Raw genomic sequence first — 24,383 nt, 5'->3', positions numbered from 1 at the left:
AGACGATATGCAAGACGACCGTGCCATGCGTCGGTCCCAGTGCCCCGCCTCCTCCTTGCGACATCTCAGTCTGCAAAGGTTCCACGATCTGCCAGCCCTGCGGCATCGTAGCCCCGTGTGACACCATCGCCGTCGGAAGCGGCAGCGCCAGCGCCGGAGCCATCCAGTACCAGCCTTGCGACATCGTCAAGTCCACATGCCCCACACTGATCGAGAAGTGCAGCGTCGTGCCAGGCAGCCAGGGCGTCATCACCACCTGCACCAGCGGAGGCAGTGTGATCACCGTACCAGCTCCATGCCAATGGAGCGACATTTGCAAGACCTCCACCTCTGGCATCATCCCTTGCTCTACCGTTGTGTACGACAAGGCGATATGCAAGACCACCGTGCCATGCGTCGGTCCCAGTGCCCCGCCTCCTCCTTGCGACATCTCAGTCTGCAAAGGTTCCACGATCTGCCAGCCCTGCGGCATCGTAGCCCCGTGTGACACCATCGCCGTCGGAAGCGGCAGCGCCAGCGCCGGAGCCATCCAGTACCAGCCTTGCGACATCGTCAAGTCCACATGCCCCACACTGATCGAGAAGTGCAGCGTCGTGCCAGGCAGCCAGGGCGTCATCACCACCTGCACCAGCGGAGGCAGTGTGATCACTGTACCAGCTCCATGCCAATGGAGCGACATTTGCAAGACCTCCACCTCTGGCATCGTCCCTTGCTCTACCGTTGTGTACGACAAGGCGATATGCAAGACCACCGTGCCATGCGTCGGTCCCAGTGCCCCGCCTCCTCCTTGCGACATCTCAGTCTGCAAAGGTTCCACGATCTGCCAGCCCTGCGGCATCGTAGCCCCGTGTGACACCATCGCCGTCGGAAGTGGCAGCGCCAGCGCCAGCGCCGGAACCATCCAGTACCAGCCTTGCGACATCGTCAAGTCCACATGCCCCACACTGATCGAGAAGTGCAGCGTCGTGCCAGGCAGCCAGGGCGTCATTACCACTTGCACCAGCGGAGGCAGTGTGATCACCGTACCGTCTCCATGCCAATGGAGCGACATTTGCAAGACCTCCACCTCTGGCATCGTCCCTTGCTCTACCGTTGTGTACGACAAGGCGATATGCAAGACCACCGTGCCATGCGTCGGTCCCAGTGCCCCGCCTCCTCCTTGCGACATCTCAGTCTGCAAAGGTTCCACGATCTGCCAGCCCTGCGGCATCGTAGCCCCGTGTGACACCATCGCCGTCGGAAGTGGCAGCGCCAGCGCCGGAGCCATCCAGTACCAGCCTTGCGACATCGTCAAGTCCACATGCCCCACACTGATCGAGAAGTGCAGCGTCGTGCCAGGCAGCCAGGGCGTCATCACCACCTGCACCAGCGGAGGCAGTGTGATCACTGTACCAGCTCCATGCCAATGGAGCGACATTTGCAAGACCTCCACCTCTGGCATCGTCCCTTGCTCTACCGTTGTGTACGACAAGGCGATATGCAAGACCACCGTGCCATGCGTCGGTCCCAGTGCCCCGCCTCCTCCTTGCGACATCTCAGTCTGCAAAGGTTCCACGATCTACCAGCCCTGCGGCATCGTAGCCCCGTGTGACACCATCGCCGTCGGAAGTGGCAGCGCCAGCGCCAGCGCCGGAGCCATCCAGTACCAGCCTTGCGACATCGTCAAGTCCACATGCCCCACACTGATCGAGAAGTGCAGCGTCGTGCCAGGCAGCCAGGGCGTCATTACCACTTGCACCAGTGGAGGCAGTGTGATCACCGTACCGTCTCCATGCCAATGGAGTGACATTTGCAAGACCTCCACCTCTGGCATCGTCCCTTGCTCTACCGTTGTGTACGACAAGGCGATATGCAAGACCACCGTGCCATGCGTCGGTCCCAGTGCCCCGCCTCCTCCTTGCGACATCTCAGTCTGCAAAGGTTCCACGATCTGCCAACCCTGCGGCATCGTAGCCCCGTGTGACACCATCGCCGTCGGAAGCGGCAGCGCCAGCGCCGGAGCCATCCAGTACCAGCCTTGCGACATCGTCAAGTCCACATGCCCCACACTGATCGAGAAGTGCAGCGTCGTGCCAGGCAGCCAGGGCGTCATCACCACCTGCACCAGCGGAGGCAGTGTGATCACTGTACCAGCTCCATGCCAATGGAGCGACATTTGCAAGACCTCCACCTCTGGCATCGTCCCTTGCTCTACCGTTTTGTACGACAAGGCGATATGCAAGACCACCGTGCCATGCGTCGGTCCCAGTGCCCCGCCTCCTCCTTGCGACATCTCAGTCTGCAAAGGTTCCACGATCTGCCAGCCCTGCGGCATCGTAGCCCCGTGTGACACCATCGCCGTCGGAAGTGGCAGCGCCAGCGCCAGCGCCGGAGCCATCCAGTACCAGCCTTGCGACATCGTCAAGTCCACATGCCCCACACTGATCGAGAAGTGCAGCGTCGTGCCAGGCAGCCAGGGCGTCATCACCACCTGCACCAGCGGAGGCAGTGTGATCACTGTACCAGCTCCATGCCAATGGAGCGACATTTGCAAGACCTCCACCTCTGGCATCGTCCCTTGCTCTACCGTTGTGTACGACAAGGCGATATGCAAGACGACCGTGCCATGCGTCGGTCCCAGTGCCCCGCCTCCTCCTTGCGACATCTCAGTCTGCAAAGGTTCCACGATCTGCCAACCCTGCGGCATCGTAGCCCCGTGTGACACCATCGCCGTCGGAAGCGGCAGCGCCAGCGCCGGAGCCATCCAGTACCAGCCTTGCGACATCGTCAAGTCCACATGCCCCACACTGATCGAGAAGTGCAGCGTCGTGCCAGGCAGCCAGGGCGTCATCACCACCTGCACCAGCGGAGGCAGTGTGATCACCGTACCAGCTCCATGCCAATGGAGCGACATTTGCAAGACCTCCACCTCTGGCATCGTCCCTTGCTCTACCGTTGTGTATGACAAGGCGATATGCAAGACCACCGTGCCATGCGTCGGTCCCAGTGCCCCACCTCCTCCTTGCGACATCTCAGTCTGCAAAGGTTCCACGATCTGCCAGCCCTGCGGCATCGTAGCCCCGTGTGACACCATCGCCGTCGGAAGTGGCAGCGCCAGCGCCAGCGCCGGAGCCATCCAGTACCAGCCTTGCGACATCGTCAAGTCCACATGCCCCACACTGATCGAGAAGTGTAGCATCGTGCCAGGCAGCCAGGGCGTCATCACCACTTGCACCAGCGGAGGCAGTGTGATCACCGTACCGTCTCCATGCCAATGGAGCGATATTTGCAAGACCTCCACCTCTGGCATCGTCCCTTGCTCTACCGTTGTGTACGACAAGGCGATATGCAAGACGACCGTGCCATGCGTCGGTCCCAGTGCCCCGCCTCCTCCTTGCGACATCTCAGTCTGCAAAGGTTCCACGATCTGCCAACCCTGCGGCATCGTAGCCCCGTGTGACACCATCGCCGTCGGAAGCGGCAGCGCCAGCGCCGGAGCCATCCAGTACCAGCCTTGCGACATCGTCAAGTCCACATGCCCCACACTGATCGAGAAGTGCAGCGTCGTGCCAGGCAGCCAGGGCGTCATCACCACCTGCACCAGCGGAGGCAGTGTGATCACTGTACCAGCTCCATGCCAATGGAGCGACATTTGCAAGACCTCCACCTCTGGCATCGTCCCTTGCTCTACCGTTGTGTACGACAAGGCGATATGCAAGACCACCGTGCCATGCGTCGGTCCCAGTGCCCCGCCTCCTCCTTGCGACATCTCAGTCTGCAAAGGTTCCACGATCTACCAGCCCTGCGGCATCGTAGCCCCGTGTGACACCATCGCCGTCGGAAGTGGCAGCGCCAGCGCCAGCGCCGGAGCCATCCAGTACCAGCCTTGCGACATCGTCAAGTCCACATGCCCCACACTGATCGAGAAGTGTAGCATCGTGCCAGGCAGCCAGGGCGTCATCACCACTTGCACCAGCGGAGGCAGTGTGATCACCGTACCGTCTCCATGCCAATGGAGCGACATTTGCAAGACCTCCACCTCTGGCATCGTCCCTTGCTCTACCGTTGTGTACGACAAGGCGATATGCAAGACCACCGTGCCATGCGTCGGTCCCAGTGCCCCGCCTCCTCCTTGCGACATCTCAGTCTGCAAAGGTTCCACGATCTGCCAGCCCTGCGGCATCGTAGCCCCGTGTGACACCATCGCCGTCGGAAGTGGCAGCGCCAGCGCCGGAGCCATCCAGTACCAGCCTTGCGACATCGTCAAGTCCACATGCCCCACACTGATCGAGAAGTGCAGCGTCGTGCCAGGCAGCCAGGGCGTCATCACCACCTGCACCAGCGGAGGCAGTGTGATCACTGTACCAGCTCCATGCCAATGGAGCGACATTTGCAAGACCTCCACCTCTGGCATCGTCCCTTGCTCTACCGTTGTGTACGACAAGGCGATATGCAAGACCACCGTGCCATGCGTCGGTCCCAGTGCCCCGCCTCCTCCTTGCGACATCTCAGTCTGCAAAGGTTCCACGATCTGCCAGCCCTGCGGCATCGTAGCCCCGTGTGACACCATCGCCGTCGGAAGTGGCAGCGCCAGCGCCAGCGCCGGAGCCATCCAGTACCAGCCTTGCGACATCGTCAAGTCCACATGCCCCACACTGATCGAGAAGTGCAGCGTCGTGCCAGGCAGCCAGGGCGTCATCACCACCTGCACCAGCGGAGGCAGTGTGATCACCGTACCAGCTCCATGCCAATGGAGCGACATTTGCAAGACCTCCACCTCTGGCATCGTCCCTTGCTCTACCGTTGTGTACGACAAGGCGATATGCAAGACCACCGTGCCATGCGTCGGTCCCAGTGCCCCGCCTCCTCCTTGCGACATCTCAGTCTGCAAAGGTTCCACGATCTACCAGCCCTGCGGCATCGTAGCCCCGTGTGACACCATCGCCGTCGGAAGTGGCAGCGCCAGCGCCAGCGCCGGAGCCATCCAGTACCAGCCTTGCGACATCGTCAAGTCCACATGCCCCACACTGATCGAGAAGTGTAGCATCGTGCCAGGCAGCCAGGGCGTCATCACCACTTGCACCAGCGGAGGCAGTGTGATCACCGTACCGTCTCCATGCCAATGGAGCGACATTTGCAAGACCTCCACCTCTGGCATCGTCCCTTGCTCTACCGTTGTGTACGACAAGGCGATATGCAAGACGACCGTGCCATGCGTCGGTCCCAGTGCCCCGCCTCCTCCTTGCGACATCTCAGTCTGCAAAGGTTCCACGATCTGCCAACCCTGCGGCATCGTAGCCCCGTGTGACACCATCGCCGTCGGAAGCGGCAGCGCCAGCGCCGGAGCCATCCAGTACCAGCCTTGCGACATCGTCAAGTCCACATGCCCCACACTGATCGAGAAATGCAGCGTCGTGCCAGGCAGCCAGGGCGTCATCACCACCTGCACCAGCGGAGGCAGTGTGATCACTGTACCAGCTCCATGCCAATGGAGCGACATTTGCAAGACCTCCACCTCTGGCATCGTCCCTTGCTCTACCGTTGTGTACGACAAGGCGATATGCAAGACCACCGTGCCATGCGTCGGTCCCAGTGCCCCGCCTCCTCCTTGCGACATCTCAGTCTGCAAAGGTTCCACGATCTGCCAGCCCTGCGGCATCGTAGCCCCGTGTGACACCATCGCCGTCGGAAGTGGCAGCGCCAGCGCCAGCGCCGGAGCCATCCAGTACCAGCCTTGCGACATCGTCAAGTCCACATGCCCCACACTGATCGAGAAGTGCAGCGTCGTGCCAGGCAGCCAGGGCGTCATCACCACCTGCACCAGCGGAGGCAGTGTGATCACCGTACCAGCTCCATGCCAATGGAGCGACATTTGCAAGACCTCCACCTCTGGCATCGTCCCTTGCTCTACCGTTGTGTACGACAAGGCGATATGCAAGACGACCGTGCCATGCGTCGGTCCCAGTGCCCCGCCTCCTCCTTGCGACATCTCAGTCTGCAAAGGTTCCACGATCTGCCAACCCTGCGGCATCGTAGCCCCGTGTGACACCATCGCCGTCGGAAGCGGCAGCGCCAGCGCCGGAGCCATCCAGTACCAGCCTTGCGACATCGTCAAGTCCACATGCCCCACACTGATCGAGAAGTGCAGCGTCGTGCCAGGCAGCCAGGGCGTCATCACCACCTGCACCAGCGGAGGCAGTGTGATCACCGTACCAGCTCCATGCCAATGGAGCGACATTTGCAAGACCTCCACCTCTGGCATCGTCCCTTGCTCTACCGTTGTGTACGACAAGGCGATATGCAAGACGACCGTGCCATGCGTCGGTCCCAGTGCCCCGCCTCCTCCTTGCGACATCTCAGTCTGCAAAGGTTCCACGATCTGCCAGCCCTGCGGCATCGTAGCCCCGTGTGACACCATCGCCGTCGGAAGTGGCAGCGCCAGCGCCAGCGCCGGAGCCATCCAGTACCAGCCTTGCGACATCGTCAAGTCCACATGCTCCACACTGATCGAGAAGTGCAGCGTCGTGCCAGGCAGCCAGGGCGTCATCACCACCTGCACCAGCGGAGGCAGTGTGATCACCGTACCAGCTCCATGCCAATGGAGCGACATTTGCAAGACCTCCACCTCTGGCATCGTCCCTTGCTCTACCGTTGTGTACGACAAGGCGATATGCAAGACCACCGTGCCATGCGTCGGTCCCAGTGCCCCGCCTCCTCCTTGCGACATCTCAGTCTGCAAAGGTTCCACGATCTGCCAGCCCTGCGGCATCGTAGCCCCGTGTGACACCATCGCCGTCGGAAGTGGCAGCGCCAGCGCCAGCGCCGGAGCCATCCAGTACCAGCCTTGCGACATCGTCAAGTCCACATGCCCCACACTGATCGAGAAGTGTAGCATCGTGCCAGGCAGCCAGGGCGTCATCACCACTTGCACCAGCGGAGGCAGTGTGATCACCGTACCGTCTCCATGCCAATGGAGCGACATTTGCAAGACCTCCACCTCTGGCATCGTCCCTTGCTCTACCGTTGTGTACGACAAGGCGATATGCAAGACGACCGTGCCATGCGTCGGTCCCAGTGCCCCGCCTCCTCCTTGCGACATCTCAGTCTGCAAAGGTTCCACGATCTGCCAACCCTGCGGCATCGTAGCCCCGTGTGACACCATCGCCGTCGGAAGCGGCAGCGCCAGCGCCGGAGCCATCCAGTACCAGCCTTGCGACATCGTCAAGTCCACATGCCCCACACTGATCGAGAAGTGCAGCGTCGTGCCAGGCAGCCAGGGCGTCATCACCACCTGCACCAGCGGAGGCAGTGTGATCACCGTACCAGCTCCATGCCAATGGAGCGACATTTGCAAGACCTCCACCTCTGGCATCGTCCCTTGCTCTACCGTTGTGTACGACAAGGCGATATGCAAGACGACCGTGCCATGCGTCGGTCCCAGTGCCCCGCCTCCTCCTTGCGACATCTCAGTCTGCAAAGGTTCCACGATCTGCCAACCCTGCGGCATCGTAGCCCCGTGTGACACCATCGCCGTCGGAAGCGGCAGCGCCAGCGCCGGAGCCATCCAGTACCAGCCTTGCGACATCGTCAAGTCCACATGCCCCACACTGATCGAGAAGTGCAGCGTCGTGCCAGGCAGCCAGGGCGTCATCACCACCTGCACCAGCGGAGGCAGTGTGATCACTGTACCAGCTCCATGCCAATGGAGCGACATTTGCAAGACCTCCACCTCTGGCATCGTCCCTTGCTCTACCGTTGTGTACGACAAGGCGATATGCAAGACGACCGTGCCATGCGTCGGTCCCAGTGCCCCGCCTCCTCCTTGCGACATCTCAGTCTGCAAAGGTTCCACGATCTGCCAACCCTGCGGCATCGTAGCCCCGTGTGACACCATCGCCGTCGGAAGCGGCAGCGCCAGCGCCGGAGCCATCCAGTACCAGCCTTGCGACATCGTCAAGTCCACATGCCCCACACTGATCGAGAAGTGCAGCGTCGTGCCAGGCAGCCAGGGCGTCATCACCACCTGCACCAGCGGAGGGAGTGTGATCACTGTACCAGCTCCATGTCAATGGAGCGACATTTGCAAGACCTCCACCTCTGGCATCGTCCCTTGCTCTACCGTTGTGTACGACAAGGCGATATGCAAGACCACCGTGCCATGCGTCGGTCCCAGTGCCCCGCCTCCTCCTTGCGACATCTCAGTCTGCAAAGGTTCCACGATCTGCCAACCCTGCGGCATCGTAGCCCCGTGTGACACCATCGCCGTCGGAAGCGGCAGCGACAGCGCCGGAGCCATCCAGTACCAGCCTTGCGACATCGTCAAGTCCACATGCCCCACACTGATCGAGAAGTGCAGCGTCGTGCCAGGCAGCCAGGGCGTCATCACCACCTGCACCAGCGGAGGCAGTGTGATCACTGTACCAGCTCCATGCCAATGGAGCGACATTTGCAAGACCTCCACCTCTGGCATCGTCCCTTGCTCTACCGTTGTGTACGATAAGGCGATATGCAAGACCACCGTGCCATGCGTCGGTCCCAGTGCCCCGCCTCCTCCTTGCGACATCTCAGTCTGCAAAGGTTCCACGATCTGCCAGCCCTGCGGCATCGTAGCCCCGTGTGACACCATCGCCGTCGGAAGTGGCAGCGCCAGCGCCGGAGCCATCCAGTACCAGCCTTGCGACATCGTCAAGTCCACATGCCCCACACTGATCGAGAAGTGTAGCATCGTGCCAGGCAGCCAGGGCGTCATCAGCACTTGCACCAGCGGAGGCAGTGTGATCACCGTACCGTCTCCATGCCAATGGAGCGACATTTGCAAGACCTCCACCTCTGGCATCGTCCCTTGCTCTACCGTTGTGTACGACAAGGCGGTATGCAAGACCACCGTGCCATGCGTCGGTCCCAGTGCCCCGCCTCCTCCTTGCGACATCTCAGTCTGCAAAGGTTCCACGATCTGCCAGTCCTGCGGCATCGTAGCCCCGTGTGACACCATCGCCCCTATTTATTTGACAACAACCACGAAATCCCCAGCTGTGCTCACAGTGTGCACTACGGGAGTTTGTTCATCTTTGTCACAAACATCTTCTGTCGTTAAGAAGGTTTCTACAATTTACACAACTTACAATGAATCCTGCCCTGTTGCCTGTCCTGGAATTACCGATTTAAGTGGATGTCCTGCATCCTGTCCAGCTGGCCAAATCTGCGATGGCACAAAATGTGTCTACCCTGCGGATTGCCCCTGCATTGTCAACGGAAAATTCAAATCGGTAACTGCAACAAACATCTTTTACATTACATTATGCTAATCATGTTTGCACCGAATTCTGATTTGTACAACTTCTCGTAGTGTACAGGAGGTCGTGGGTTCGACCCAGACGCCTGCTGCTGTGTATTTGGAGTTTGTGTGTCTTTCTCCCCGGGGTTATTTGAATTTTTCTCCAGGTCCTCCGGTTTAGAGTATTTGGCTGCAATAAATGCCCACGTGATGATTCACTTCGTTTAGCTATCATTTGTAGTATCCAGGCGCCTTCTGAAAAATGAAAAAAGCTATAGAGCTCAGTGGGCTTCACCTGGTAAAATAAAAAGATATTGTTTCAGACATTTAACAACTTGCGTCTACTTTCACAGCCCGGATCATATTGGACCGAAGATGCTGGATGCACTGACTGCCATTGCATAGAAGGCATTGCTGAATGTACACCAAAAGTGTGCGCTGTTTCCTCCTGCCCACCGGTAAGCCAAACTTCACGTTTCCATAAAAGTTGCAGCATTTTTCTTCGCAGCAAATATCTCTCACAGAGCAAGGCACGGTCAACCCAGAATTCTTGGTAGCTTGACAGGCTCCCAGCACGTTCTTTTTAATGCCAAGAAGACTTTGGCTGGATCACTGTTCTTTTGCTCATTAAGCGTGCAGAGTGGTGTTCTGTTGTAATTTATTTCTGTTGAAAAAAATCTCATGGATTTAAAATGCTTTCTATTTTACATAATGCATACAACACTCGACACATGGATTGCATCTACAATGTATTTACACGTAAATAAGGGGCTATGCTTTCTTCTCTTGCTGTACTCAGCATCCAGCACTGTGGAGACGGCGAGGGTTGACGGATCACACACACACAAACGTTGCACAACTTCTCTCTCATGAGCGTCGAAATATCATATACTGAGATCGAGCGTTGCCCCATTTGCACGTGTTGGTTCTCTCCAGGTGCTCCGGATTCTTCCCACATCCATACATAATGCATACATCATTGGCTGAAAACATCAGAACCTATGACGGTTCCCCTTGGTGTTGCGGATTGTGCAGCTTTGAGCGATGATTGAGACGACTATTCAAAAATGCCCTGTCGCTGTAACCCGCTATGACAAAGTTAAACAAACTCTTTGGTTCTATTCGGTAAAGTCACGTAGGTAAAAAATAAAACAAAAATCACGACGTTTCGGCCACAACACAAGCGGCCTTCATCAGGTGAAGGGACCAGCCTGTCTCGAAGACTGCGCTGGAGTGAAACAGAGCCAAGCTCAGGCTACGACCTTTAAGCTGTGAGAGGGATTAAGGTGCCTCGACAAAGGAATTAGCGTAAAAATTAGCATTTGATTGGCGGACTTAGCATGATGAAAGGTGTAGCACACGGCAGTGCAACTTTAATCTGTGTGAGAGGGATTAAGGTGCCTTGACAAAGGAATTAGCGTAAAAATTAGCATTTGATTGGCGGACTTATCATCATGAAAGGTGTAGCACAGTGATCGGCACCGGCAGTGCACCCGCCTATGCTGCGAAAGTTTAGGGTACCACTACTTGAAAAGATATACTGTACCAATGAAGGCCGCTTGTGTTGTGGCCGAAACGTCGTGATTTTTGTTTTATTTTTTACCTACGTGACTTTACCGAATAGAACCAAAGAGCATGGATCCTTGCAGTCACGAAAGCTTCAAATCTAGAAAAGTTAAACAATGTGGAACAAAAACCGTAAAGTTGGCAAATTAACACGGAGAGATGGACGCTTGGAGACAGATCACACGGATTAGCCGGTGAACGTGGTTTAAAGACAAACACGTTCATGAAAATAAAAAAGCAATATTGGAAAAAGCCACTCATGGTGTGGGCGGGGCTAGCGGTTGAGTGGGCGTGGCTAGGCAGGGCTCATGGAAGCAAATGCTTTCAGCTCACCCTGTGCACCGGTTGGGCCTCTTGTAAATTTAACACGTAAGGCTTTCGCGAACAATATCACCCATGGTACGGGCTTATTGGGTTAGATCTCGTGAATGTTGTGCACGCGAATGTTGCCGATTCGTTGCGCCTCTTACGTTATCATTTTTCATCAGGGCGAATACCTCTTCATTCCCGACGGCGAATGCTGTGGCTACTGCGTCGCTCAGCCTCCCGCGTGCTACGACGCCCTGGGACTGTCGCGCTACGTACGTTTATTGCGCAACACCCAACACACGGGGTGCGACAGCCAGCACCTCCTTCATTCTGAGTTTGATTTTCTTCTTCTAGTTTTCGGCCCCAGCTCCTGCGACAGCGGTGGAATGGTTAGCACGCCGGAGTTGTCAATGCGCCAGGTTGCTGGCTCCTTCGCCCGTTGTGGCTATTGAGAGAGTGGTGTCCCACAGGACATCTGTGCAACAAACAAAAAAATGAGCTCATGGCTCATTGGATTCCTCCAGTCTGAATAAATATTCTGATTCTTAGTGGTCTCTGTCCATGCTAAAATCCAATTTGGTACATCGCGGTTAGCCGATGATCAGCAGGATAAAGTGTGTGCACTTCCACTCATAAGGCATTTGGCTCTCTAGAGCTCCCTCTGTAGTTAAGATGAGCGGTGGTGGCGCACGTGGCCTGTAACCCAACACTGTGGAGGCAGCAGCGAGGGTCGGTGGATCACCACACGGATGACAAAATGCTGCGAGAGACTCCCTTCGCCGTGGGCATCGTGGTGCGATGCCCTGGCTCGCCACCAGAACGCAGGACAGCAAAGCGTTGTGGGCTGATATCATCTATCGGTTCTGTGCGGGATAGTGTGTTGCTCCCTCGCACCCGTGGGGTTTCTCCGGGTGCTCCGGTTTACCTCCCGCATGTATAATGACAACTAAGTGGCTGAAGACGTCTTAATGCATCGAAAACTGCGGAGCAATTGTTGGTGCCGACAACAGCCTCCAGCAGCCTTCCAGTCTGCCTGTGGGTCCCTCGGTGTTGCGAGGTGAAATTTGCATGAACGTCGCTGTATATATAATAAATAAAAAAAAGAGAAGACCCATCCCGCCAGCAGCGGCATGAACAAATCGATTGCAGGGCTGCAGTGACGACACCCCCCCCGCCCCGCCCCCAGGTTGGCGAGGTGTTTGTGAACCCTGAGGACGTGTGCAGCGTGTGCACGTGCACGTGCGACCACGGCGTCGTGTGCAAGGCGAAGGAGTGCCCGGCCGTCGGGCAGCCCGTGTGCCGCTCCTACGAGAACCTCCTCACCGTCGTGCAGGACTGCTGCCAGGTCTACCAGTGCGGTGAGCGGCGACTCGGCACGCTCGCCAGGGGGGTGGGAGCGGGTTATCACCAATGTCATTCCCGGGGCAGGATGTAGAATAAACGACCGTCCCTTTGGCCAAGGTGACGGTGTTAGTTGCGCTCAAGGTAACACGGAAACAGGTGGCTGGCAGGTCCGGTCCGGGGGGGGGGGGGCGCCCCAGCTGATGTGCTGCAGACTGCCGCCCCCCTCTCTCGCCGATCTGCTCGGTCGGAGAATACCGCTCCCTATCCTGGTCCGGGAGCTCGTACGCAATTTCTCGACGCGCGTATTGAACAACGCAATGCGCGCATCATAACCGGGACACCGAAGCCCAACGCCAATTCACACCAACGCACGACAATTGTCACCCCCCCTCCCACTGCGAAAATAAAGCACGACCCTCACCAAAGCTTTCCCGGCTACGGTGACTCCTCGCATAGCGCGGCGACGTTCACGTGACACGACAACGCGGGTTTCGCTACGACGCAGCTCTTCCCTGAGGGAACACTTTCCGCACAACGCGGAACAAGCGCCGTCCTAACGCAGCTTCTGAACGGTCAACGAACTACTTTCTTGAGCGCTGCGGCGATACAGCACGCGGAATGATACGGTAATGCGGCCGGCGTGATCTCGTCTCAGCTCTCCGTCCCCGCCGCGCGGTGGTGACTGCAGGCCAAGTTGAAAGTGTTCAAATGGCGGTTCAGCGACTCGTCAATTCCTCGCCTGACGCGGCGCTTTTCCTCACGGGAACGCATCGCGCGGTCAAACGCGAAACTGCCGTGCCGCGTCTATGATGATAGCAACAATAAACCGTTGTGCTGCGTCCGCTCTCCCGCAAAACCCCAACCCCCACCCCCCCAGTGTGCGACGAATCCCTGTGCCCTGTGGTGCCACTGCCCGTGTGCACCGCCTACGAGGAGCTGGTGGTGACCAACCCAGGGGAATGCTGCAAGAAGTACATTTGTGGTGAGACCGTCAAACGCCCAATCGCTCGCCTCGATCGCGCCACCGTTTGGGCTAGGGTCACAGGTGGAGTTTGACGTCTTATATTTGGGCGGGTGCATATAATGAATTTATTTTTTTCTGTTAATCGTAAACTACTGAAAACAAATTAATAAAGGTGTCCAGTTTGGGGCGGGGTGATGCCCCCCCCCCCCGCAAACTCCACCCATGGAGAGGGTTTGGGTCAAGAGTTCGAATTTTCTTTGGAACATCGGGTTTGGATTGGAGTTTGGGTTATGCGTAGAGTTTTGTTTTGTTTTAGGGTTAGGATTAATGCGTAGAGGTTGTGTCTGATTCTCAGTCGTAGTTAAAGAGTTGTGCTCACAGTTTGGGCCGGGATCAGGGTTTGGGAGTCCGAGCTGTCAATCTCGATTTGAAGCTTTTGTGACTGTGCAGGAATCCATACCCTTTGGTTCTGGAGTCTGGGTCAGGGTCACGTGATGTCATACCGACGGTGCTGCTGCCCCCCATCGGGTCAAGCAGCGGGCCCAGCCTCCCGTGTGGCCTCATTTTTCACGTCATCCGCCCCCTCTTTGCCCTCCCGCGCCCAGTGTGCAGCCCAGACAAGTGCCCGGCGCCCGTCATTCCCGTGTGCGCCGACTACCAGAAGCTGGCCCTGGTCAACCCCGGCGACTGCTGCTCCGAGTATCAGTGCGGTAAGTGCAGAAGGAGATTAACTGCTGCGTCCAAAAGAGTGGCCAACGTTGCAAAAACATTTATTATTTTTACTTTATTTTTTCTTCATAGAACTGCTTTTTGCGTTTAGTTGTCCTACCACCACCCTCCCGCACCTCCGATGAGTGCGGTTGGTGACGTACGGCGCAAAAGAAGGTCAACATGCATACAACATACATGCCTGGTGATGCAGGCAGTGATGAGAAGGAAACTGGAACTACTTGGACACATGTACGATGGATAACAGGACATTTGAAAGTGTTCGGGAATAAGTAATATTTTAAATTACTTTTTTTTTAAACACTCTTTCATGAAATGTACCGTACTAGTGATGTGAAGACTCCACGACTCCAGGGAGTGGCCCCCCAAAGCTTGCCACAACGTACGGGACCGTGGTGTCTACATGCACGCGCACACGTTCGCACAAGCGCTCACGCCCGCATGGGCACGGGGCCGAAGCGCCAAGCGGCCAGCCCCAAACAGCACTATTGTCGCAACAGATGGAGAGTTCCAACGCGCGTCTTGAAATCGGCCAAGCGTGCAGCAATATCGATGGGACCCGTTTTTTGCCACTATCAAGGTGGTGAAAAACACATGAAATTCCAAAATCGTGCATAAAGAGCAGTGTTACCGACCGGGCTGAGCAAGACTCGTGTGTGTGTGTGTGTGCGTGTGTGCATGCGTGTGTGTGTGTGTGCGTGTGTGCACGTGCGTGTGCGCCCTCGCAGAGTGCGACTACAGCCTGTGCGACGCCGGAGTGACGTCTTGCGCCTCCAACGAGCAGCTCGTCCAGGTGCAGGTGAACGAGTGCTGCCGCCGGTGCGAGTGCGGTGAGTGGCCCACGCGGCGGCGACGTCCACCGTGCAAGTGCAGGGGGCAGTGTCCGTGTGTGTGTCTGTGTGTGTGTCTGTGTGTGTGTACGTGTGTACGTGTGTCTGTGTCTGTGTGAGTACGTGTGTCTGTGTATGTGTACGTGTGTACGTGTGTCTGTGTGTGTGTCTGTGTGTGTGTACGTGTGTCTGTGTGGGAGCGGTGGTGTCGTGGTTAGCGCTACGCTGCGCTACGAACCTGGCGACCCGAGTTCGATTCCTGCACACTACACTACTATACACTACACTATACACTACTATACACTACACTATACACTACACTACTATACACTACACTACTATACACTATACACTACACTACTATACACTACACTATACACTACTATACACTACACTACTATACACTACACTATACACTACTATACACTACACTACTATACACTACACTATACACTACTATACACTACACTACTATACACTACACTACTATACTACTATACACTACACTACTATACACTACACTATACACTACTATACACTACACTATACACTACACTATACACCACATTGGGCTCTATGGAGGCTCGTCGTTACGCGATTAGTCACTAACAGGGGTGGTCGTTAAGAGGGGCTCTACTGTACTAGGAAGACAAAGGTGGCTGGGAACTGGCTTCCTGCCACACCACCCACCTCTTGTGCCGTGCCGGCCACACCACCCAGGTGCTTTGGCGCGTTAGCGGCGCTTTCCTCAACAGCCTCTTGAAAGGCGACGAGGTTGTGAGCTTCGTCCCTGCGCTTGTGTGCTCGTTAACAGCACTTGCCCCAAGAGTCTGTTGAGGCTATAAGGTGGTGGTGGATCTTTGTCATTGTGCAGTGTGCCGCCCATGCGTGGAACCCAAGCCATGCCCACTTGGAACCCACCCCGTGGATTATCAAGACACCTGCAACTGCACCATCCGTACATGCGGTGAGTTTACGGCACAGCACATGCCGAGTTGTGGCTAATTGTGTGGATGTCTATGCATGTTGAAATTCTTACGCACCGTACGTAGCCAAACCGTGCTAATCGGAGGTGTGGGGGAAGGACAACAAACGAGGTCATTCTCTGTAAATCTATGACCCTCTGTGTAAGCCTACTTAAGTCTATCTAACTCTGTGCAATTCTATGAGGACCTGAGTCTATAGTTCTGAGTAAGTCCATGGTTCTCTTTATAAGACTATCAAAATCCAAGTATCTATGCAAGTCTAAATAAGTGTATAAGGATCGGAGTCTATGTAACTCAGCAATTCTTTGGGTCTCTCTGTATGAGTGGGTCTCGATGGAAGTCGATGTTGGGTTGTATTTAATTCATCAAAAGGGTCTCCTGTCCATCCCTATTTTGCCCATCGATATTTAGTGACTGGCTTACGTTTTCTCTTATTTTGCTTCTGCCGTTGTTATTTTTCTGTTTGCCGTTGTAACTTTCCTGACTCGCCCATACTGGACACCTGCGGCCAAAGAGCTTCATAGCTCATCGGATTCCTGCAGATTCTGATTACGATTGCGACGATTCTCCCCTCCCCCCCCCCCCACCCGTCTCCCCTCGCCTGCCCTTGCCTCCTTTGCCCGGGAGCAGTCTCCGATGAATTCTGCACTTACAACGGCATCCAGTACCAGTTTGGGGACACGTGGAAGGACGGACTCTGCACGGACTGCAGCTGCGTGATGGCCTCCGAGGGTGGCCCCAGCAAGTACGAGGTGCTGTGCCAGCACACGTCGTGCCCCAACTGCCTGCCGGTGAGTCCGCACGTTGATCCCCTCCCTGCGTCCGTCCGTCTGCACGTCCGTCGGTCCGTCGATCGGTCAATCCGCCCATTCATCCGTCGGTGAAGGCTCTGGGACTAAAGGATTGTCAGCGGTGCGCGGCGCGCTGGACTTGCAATCCCGAGGTCGCCGGTTCCATTCCGTCTCCCGGCACGGCGGACGAAACGACGGTGCGGGTTTCTCAAATCCTGCCCCCCGCCGTCTGTGACCACCCGGCAGTGTTAATGGGTCTCCGCCAGAGTTCGTTGATCGGCAGGTCTCACAGCTTGGTGCTGTAGAGAGCGGGTAGTCCCAGCTTGGTGCTGTAGAGAGCGGGTAGTCCCAGCTTGGTACTGTAGAGAGCGGGTAGTCCCAGGTTGGTGCTGTAGAGAGCGGGTAGTCCCAGCTTGGTACTGTAGAGAGCGGGTAGTCCCAGGTTGGTGCTGTAGAGAGCGGGTAGTCCCAGCTTGGTGTTGTAGAGAGCGGGTAGTCCCAGCTTGGTGCTGTAGAGAGCGGGTAGTCCCAGCTTGGTACTGTAGAGAGCGGGTAGTCCCAGCTTGGTGTTGTAGAGAGCGGGTAGTCCCAGCTTGGTGCTGTAGAGAGCGGGTAGTCCCAGCTTGGTGCTGTAGAGAGCGGGTAGTCCCAGCTTGGTGCTGTAGAGAGCAGGTAGTCCCAGCTTGGTGCTGTAGAGAGCGGGTAGTCCCAGCTTGGTGCTGTAGAGAGCGGGTAGTCCCAGCTTGGTGTTGTAGAGAGCGGGTAGTTCCAGCTTGGTGCTGTAGAGAGCGGGTAGTCCCAGCTTGGTGCTGTAGAGAGCGGGTAGTCCCAGCTTGGTGCTGTAGAGAGCGGGTAGTCCCAGCTTGGTGCTGTAGAGAGCGGGTAGTCCCAGCTTGGTGCTGTAGAGAGCGGGTAGTGCCAGCTTGGTGCTGTAGAGAGCGGGTAGTCCCAGCTTGGTGCTGTAGAGAGCGGGTAGTCCCAGCTTGGTGCTGTAGAGAGCGGGTAGTGCCAGCTTGGTGCTGTAGAGAGCGGGTAGTCCCAGCTTGGTGCTGTAGAGAGCAGGTAGTGCCAGCTTGGTGCTGTAGAGAGCGGGTAGTCGCAGCTTGGTGCTGTAGAGAGCGGGTAGTCCCAGCTTGGTGCTGTAGAGAGCGGGTAGTCCCAGCTTGGTGCTGTAGAGAGCGGGTAGTCCCAGCTTGGTGCTGTAGAGAGCGGGTAGTCCCAGCTTGGTGCTGTAGAGAGCGGGTAGTCCCAGCTTGGTGCTGTAGAGAGCGGGTAGTCCCAGCTTGGTGCTGTAGAGAGCGGGTAGTCCCAGCTTGGTGCTGTAGAGAGCGGGTAGTCCCAGCTTGGTGCTGTAGAGAGCGGGTAGTCCCAGCTTGGTGCTGTAGAGAGCGGGTAGTCCCAGCTTGGTGCTGTAGAGAGCGGGTAGTCCCAGCTTGGTGCTGTAGAGAGCGGGCAGTCCCAGCTTGGTGCTGTAGAGAGCGGGTAGTGCTCCAAACTCTTCTTCGACATGCTTTGCCAGCGTGGAAGATTCGGCCAAAATACCCCCCCAGAGGCGCTCCCTTGAGGTCTCTCGAGCGGAGGCCGTTCCGCCGGCAGCGGCAAGAGCACAGAGATTGCAGGGCTGCCCCTTTGCCCACAAGTGTGCAGCAATCGCGACGTAAATAACCGTCGCCACGCTGTGTGCCGGCGATCACAAGGTACATGGCTGGTGTCAGGATACATATAAACTAAAACGTGTTTTTTTATTTTCCCAAGTAAGGTCCACTGAGCTCAACGCAGTGGCTTAAGTAGAAATCGCGGCCAAGTAATCTAAACGCACGTTGATGGTAAATGTGGAGGGAAAAACCGGAGGACGCAGAGAAAAATCAATGACCATGCAGATGGAGACACGCAAACTCCAAATATACAGCAGCAGGCGTCAGGGTCGGGATTGAACCCACGACCTCTTGTATACCAGGCGAAGTAGTTAACATCTCTCAGCCACCGTGGCCACCGAATGTTTATTTTCCTAGGAAACAATATTTAGGAATGTTGTTTTCCCTCTCCAATGTGTGTATACCAACTTATTTGCTAATATTGTGACAAAGTAATCAACTCTATTTACCCATGCATACTAAGATCACTTAACTAAACTTGCTTGTGAAACAGCGGCTCAGTTTGCCTTCTGTAGAGTTTTACTCCCCACACCATCTGTTTGGTCCTCACTTTTGTCCTAAGCAGTGCAACTTTTATTGTGTCCTAACCCTTACATTGGCTTGGCATAGCCCCAACTCTACAGCTTCTCACCGCTCCTGGTAGCCACTTGTACGTACGTTGAACTTCTTTCGCACCGTACGTAGCCAACCGTGAATAATCGGAGGTGCGGGGGAAGGACAACAAATTAAACGCGCAAAAAAAATCTGCTCTAAAGAAATGAGTTTTCAATCTTGTCAGGAGCTCTGTGGTTTTTTTGACCCTTGCGTCTTCCTTGAACAGCGACTCTGTTCTCGCTCTCTACTCGTGTGTGGTGTAACATCGAGAAATCAACGACGACGAAATACTTTGGTGCGCACAGAGCCGGGGTTTGCTAACTCGTGCCGTTCTCCATCTCTCCTCGGCCCCGCAGGGAGAGAGTTACATCCCCGTCGAGGGCCAGTGCTGTGGGACGTGCGTCAGGACGAGCTGCGTCGCTGACGACGGCACCACCTACGAGGTACGGCGAAGCGTCGCGGCGGCAAACGACGACCGGCGGCGAACTTTTCCTTTCCGTGGCCCATGGCGTCACGCGGTCGGTGCCACGGGGGTCCTGGCGTCAAGAATGCAATGAGACTTCTGCCTTGTTCACCTTTCCCCCCCACCCACCCACCCACCCACACCACCCACACCACCCACCCCTCTGTGTAGCTCGGCACCTGGGCCACTCCGGCCCATAGAGCCCCGGTGCAGTTCCGATATAGAACCCTCAATGAGACTGCAGGAGCGATCGGATGAGCCTATGACGATGCTCGTTTTACGGTCGTCCGTTAGGGGCGGGTCAGCGCCGTGCACCCCCTGCACACTCGACAAGCTACGCCGCTGTTTCTGTCCATTCGGTAACCGGCAACCCGCAATAAAATCGCCCTCAACGTGCCCGATCTCATCCGGTCTCTGGTAACGAAGCGGGGTTTAAGCGTGGTTAGTTCTTGAACTGGGCGATCACCCCGGGGTTTTAGAGGCGTGGGGCCGCGATGAGTGGCCAGGAGACGGCGGTGCCGGGCGTCGCCCCCCTGTGCAATGCATCACTTTGCATCGGATTTCACTTAAACCGATGCAGCAATGCCGCCCGCCGATCTCTAACGTCGCGGCGTCTCCGTCAACCACCACCACCACCGCAGGTCGGCCAGATTTGGAGCCTGGACACCAAGGGCTGCTCGCGCTGCGAGTGCGTGCTGGCCGGAGGGTACGCCTACGTGCAGTGCGCCGTCACCCAGTGCCCGCCCGTGGACCCCAGCTGCCCGCTCGATCTCATCTCCTACTCCGCCAACGGCTGCTGCCAGTTCTGCAACAGAGGTTCGCCCCGTAGCGGCGGACGCCGCGTCTCCCGGTGCAATGCGACGGGCGGGGGATGCGGATCGGTGCGTCCCGGGGTCCGAGTGCCGCTCGCGGCCACGGACGCCCGGCGACGATCGTCTGAACCGGTCCCTGGGCCTTCCCGGGCCTCCCCTAGCTGGGTCGACTCGGCCTCGAGAAGAACGAGTGCTCGGTGCGATGTGTTTCAACGGGGCCACTCGGGGAACGAAGGCGGCCGGGGCGTGGCGCTGGCCGCCCTCCCACTCGTGCGCCGTGCCGGCCTTCATCGGTGCTGCTGCTCGCTAACAGCACTTGCCCCGACAGCCTGTTAAGGCTACACGGGGGACCTTTGTGTTTACAGGGGTTCCCCCAAATTCAACCGTATCCATCGGTCTACCTGCTGTTGGTGTCTCCTACCGAGACAGTAATTAGAGTGCCTCTCGTGACCCCACAGAGAGGGGAGGGTATCTCGGCCGAACCCAGAGGGGAGAGAGCGTTCCGTGCCCAGCACTCCGCAGAGATCCATCGGCCTGTAGCCCGTTGCCAGCCTTGCGGCCGCGCTCACGCGCAGCAACTCTCGCCATGCCGGTCGGTCCCCCGCTCACCCTGCGACCTTCCGCCTCCTCCGTCTCTCTCCACCCCCCCACCCCACCCAGGGCCTTCGCCGGTGAGCGACTGCGGCGTGACGCTCTCGCGCCAGTCCCTGATGTCGGCCGACGGCTGCTTGAGCCGCGACTCTGTGAACGTGACGGGCTGCGAGGGCGCCTGCTCCTCGCGCTCCGTCCTCGACGCCGCCACCAACGTCTACACCAAGCAGTGCTCCTGCTGCTCCGCCACGGAGACCGTCACCGTCGAGGTGGAGATGGTGTGCCCCGACGGCAGTGCCAGGATCGACAGGTGAGCGCCCGCCTCTGCTCACGCCGACAGAGACTCCCACCCCATCCGCCCTTTAACAGACTAAACCTCCCGTACGAGACGCACGTCAGATAGAAAAGTGTGTCTCGTACGCGCGGGCTGGACAAGGAGCGGGTTATCTCCTCCGTCCGCATTGTGGGTTGTAGTCGATCGGTGACATTTCTACGTCCGCGGCCAAGTTGGTGGGCGAGCCGGAGGACCGCCTCGGGAGTAGCCTGGCGGATATCCGATGCGATGGCGGTGACGCGAGACAGCTAACAGCGGCGTTACGATGCGCGCCATGGGTGTTTCAGATCGGTGACCGCGGTCCCACTGGATTCTTCACCCTTTCCCATTCCGATGATGGATGTTTGTGTACGTCATCGGAACGGAATCGGAAGATAAAGTAAAGTAAAATATTATTGGTACGGAGGCTCCCACAAGCTATCGTAGTGTGGCAGTTGTGTTGCTACGGTTCTCTGCGGTGAGTAACGAAGTCTTTGAAAACAACGGCGTTACTGCGCCTCTCTAAATAAAATGTAACGCCGAGCCGCTTGCACGTTCCGAGATTCAGCGGTGAACGGGACACCCAGCACCCTCCAACCTGCAGACATCTCGGAACGGGACAGGATTAATTTCCCATTGGTGCAGTGGACACAAGCAGCCACAGTGGAGAGTAACTAAATTACGTGTACCGTGGAGATGGAACGATGAAGTCAGATTATGTGCGAGAGCTGTGGATGGGTTATCGCATCACTGGACTGTAAGATATGGCGGCAATTTGGGGAGGCCTTCATGCAGCAGTGGGATTGTTCAGGACTGATGATGACGACGAGGCCACTCGGCCACCTCTCTTTGTTCTAAAGAACCGCGTTCGCAAACCCACACTTGACCCGCGCGGCGAAGTACGCTCAAACAATCCCCACCACCAACATGCACGCACGTTGAGCCTCTTTCACGCCGTACGTCGCCCGGCCATGCCCAAATCGGCGGGTGGCATCCAATCAGAGCCGAGCGACAAAAGGCCCCCCGAGCGTCGATTGCCGTCGTTATTAACGCCGGACCCCCCCCCCCCCCCCCCACCACCGCCGCCGCCGTCTGTCGTGCAGATTCGAGATGGTTGCTGCCTGCAAGTGCGATGCGTCGCAGTGCGGAGCGAACAATCCCATGCACGTGGACGGCACCCTGCAGCAGATCCTGATGCTCAAGTGAAGAAACCCCACCTCGTGACCTCCAGCTGTACATTTCGCATCGCCCGCAAGCCCCCCCGCCCCCCCCTCCTTAGGGCCACCGACACGATTCCAATCGAATTTTAATCCAATCTAATCCAGTCCGGCGTTTGTTCTCGTCAATTTTTTGTGTGTTTTTAGTTCGTGTAGTTGTTTTGCCCGAGTGCACATTTGACGCCGTTGATTTCACTGCCGTGATCGCAGGCATAATTGAGCGGGATTCGGGGGGGGGGGGGGGTAAAATAAAGAGGTGGTAAAAGAATTATATACACAGCAATAAAGTATATTTGCAAGCATGACCGAGTCCATGGTGATTGTATCTGCGCTCTCGTGCTTGGTGTGGGTGGCGTTCGTCCGAAACGGCGATTCGCATGGGGTGAGCGCCATCAGACGTCGAGCGACGAGGAACGTGAAGAGCACGGTTGGGTCGACCGGGACCCTTGTGCCCGCCGCCAGTTGCTGCCGTTCGGCGTCGTCGTGGTGGGTGGGAGAGGGAGGTGTGGGGGCATTGATTTGTCGAGCGTTATGGGAGCCGACTGCTAACTCGGCAGAGCGTTTGTTCAAAAGAAGTGTCTCTTGGTGGACAGGGCCATATAGCGAGACACCCAAATCCAGTTTCCCCAAAAATCTTCGTCATCGAGTTTTGTGCAGCTGCCCCTTTCACATTGCACAATTTCAATCTCGGTACAGCAGCGGTGGGGGTAAGGACAAGTTCTGGTGGAGCCGATTCAGCTAAAAGAGCTGGCAGAGGGGGGGGGACTCGTTTGAGACACCGGACTGTTGTGATGACAGTGGTCTCGTCTTCTTTGGTTCTTTCGGTAAAGTCACGTAGAATGAGAATAAAATAATACATTAATAAAATAACGCGATAAAATTCTCACGACGTTTCGGCCACAACACAAGTGGCCTTCAGGTGAAAGGAACAGACCTGTCGGGACGACAGAACTTCAATGAACGTTAAGATTCGTAGCGTCGTGAGAATTTTATTGCGTTATTTTATTATTTTATTCTCATTCTATGTGACTTTACCGAAAGAACCAAAGAAGATGAATCCTTGCAGTCATGAAAGCTTTAAATGGAAAAGTGGCTTCGTCATCAGAGCTGTCTCCACCAGATGGCGCAAACTTCCTAGGGCAACTGCTCTGATGCGAGCCCCGGCTCGCACGGCATCACCATCACCGCTGCCTTTACGTTCCAATTATATCAACAAGTCCACCCACGTGCGTCATTACATAGCCCGAACGCAAAATCCGAGGTGGACTTTGTTGCCTCCTTCACCTCTGGGCCATGAACCGCCACCGATACACTCCCCGAGTCAGGTTAACACGTGGTGAGGCTGTCGTGACCAATATTGTTCATAGTCAAGGTTTCAGGGGCTCGATCGCGTCAGTATAAATGCGTCGTGACCCTCCACCAGCCGACACAATCAGTAAGGTTTGTCACGTAAACAGAACGCGCCAATGAGTGACTACTTCAGCCCACCGGCGTGTTGGAGAGTAAATCCACAACATTCACTATTTGAGTAGTACGACGTTTCGCTGGTAACGGACACAATTATACTTACGCGATCTAACCCAAAAACCTTTTCCTATTAATCAATTCCTATTCTTCTTCTTGGTTCTTTCGGTAAAGTCACGTAGAATTGAAATAAAATAATGAAAATAAAACAATAAAATAAAATTCTCAATTCCTAGTTGTCAATTATTCACTTCTCAAAAGTACCAACACCGGAAATTGTAGAACCCCTCCTCTACGCCTTTGGCAGCTGCACACAAAAGCCCTCTCCCCCCTCGGCCGTCTCCCTAGCCGGCCCCCTTGATTCGACGACACTAAAATCTCACGAGGCTGGTATGGGAAGCAATCGTGGGCGCCTGCGCTCGACGTGGAGCGTCCCATCGCTTCATCAACAATCACCGCACGCGTGCGCGCTTCGAGGCGGACGCCGGATCCACGGATTTCC

At 56.6% G+C, this 24,383-nt stretch overlaps 1 protein-coding gene across 1 annotated transcript; it reads left to right on the top strand.

Annotated features, from left to right (window-relative positions):
• The first annotated feature begins 10,300 nt into the window (after positions 1-10,300).
• On the top strand, positions 10,301-22,719 carry LOC142906037 (von Willebrand factor-like). Its single transcript, XM_076053423.1, has 11 exons — positions 10,301-11,400; positions 12,315-12,486; positions 13,350-13,454; positions 14,042-14,146; positions 14,894-14,995; positions 15,870-15,962; positions 16,612-16,772; positions 19,378-19,464; positions 20,126-20,300; positions 20,957-21,197; positions 22,304-22,719. The coding sequence occupies exons 1-11, from the start codon at positions 11,248-11,250 to the stop codon at positions 22,404-22,406; spliced, it is 1,497 nt and encodes a 498-aa protein (XP_075909538.1). The 5' UTR covers positions 10,301-11,247; the 3' UTR covers positions 22,407-22,719.
• The last annotated feature ends 1,664 nt before the right edge of the window (positions 22,720-24,383 follow it).

Source organism: Petromyzon marinus, chromosome 61, assembly GCF_048934315.1.
Source record: "Petromyzon marinus isolate PM22_M1 ecotype Great Lakes invasive population chromosome 61, UKy_Petmar_22M1.pri1.0, whole genome shotgun sequence".
In the NCBI taxonomy this organism is placed as follows: Eukaryota; Metazoa; Chordata; class Hyperoartia; order Petromyzontiformes; family Petromyzontidae; genus Petromyzon; species Petromyzon marinus.
Note: the sequence above shows the minus strand (reverse complement) of the source record. Positions and strands in the feature narration are given on the sequence as shown.

Coding starts and splice junctions, on each gene's coding strand:
- LOC142906037 (XM_076053423.1), top strand. CDS start 11,248: ATGTTGTGCACGCGAATGTTGCCGATTCGTTGCGCCTCTTACGTTATC. Junction 14,996..15,869: donor CTGCCGCCGGTGCGAGTGCG/GTGAGTGGCCCA, acceptor GTCATTGTGCAG/TGTGCCGCCCATGCGTGGAA. Junction 21,198..22,303: donor GGCAGTGCCAGGATCGACAG/GTGAGCGCCCGC, acceptor TCTGTCGTGCAG/ATTCGAGATGGTTGCTGCCT.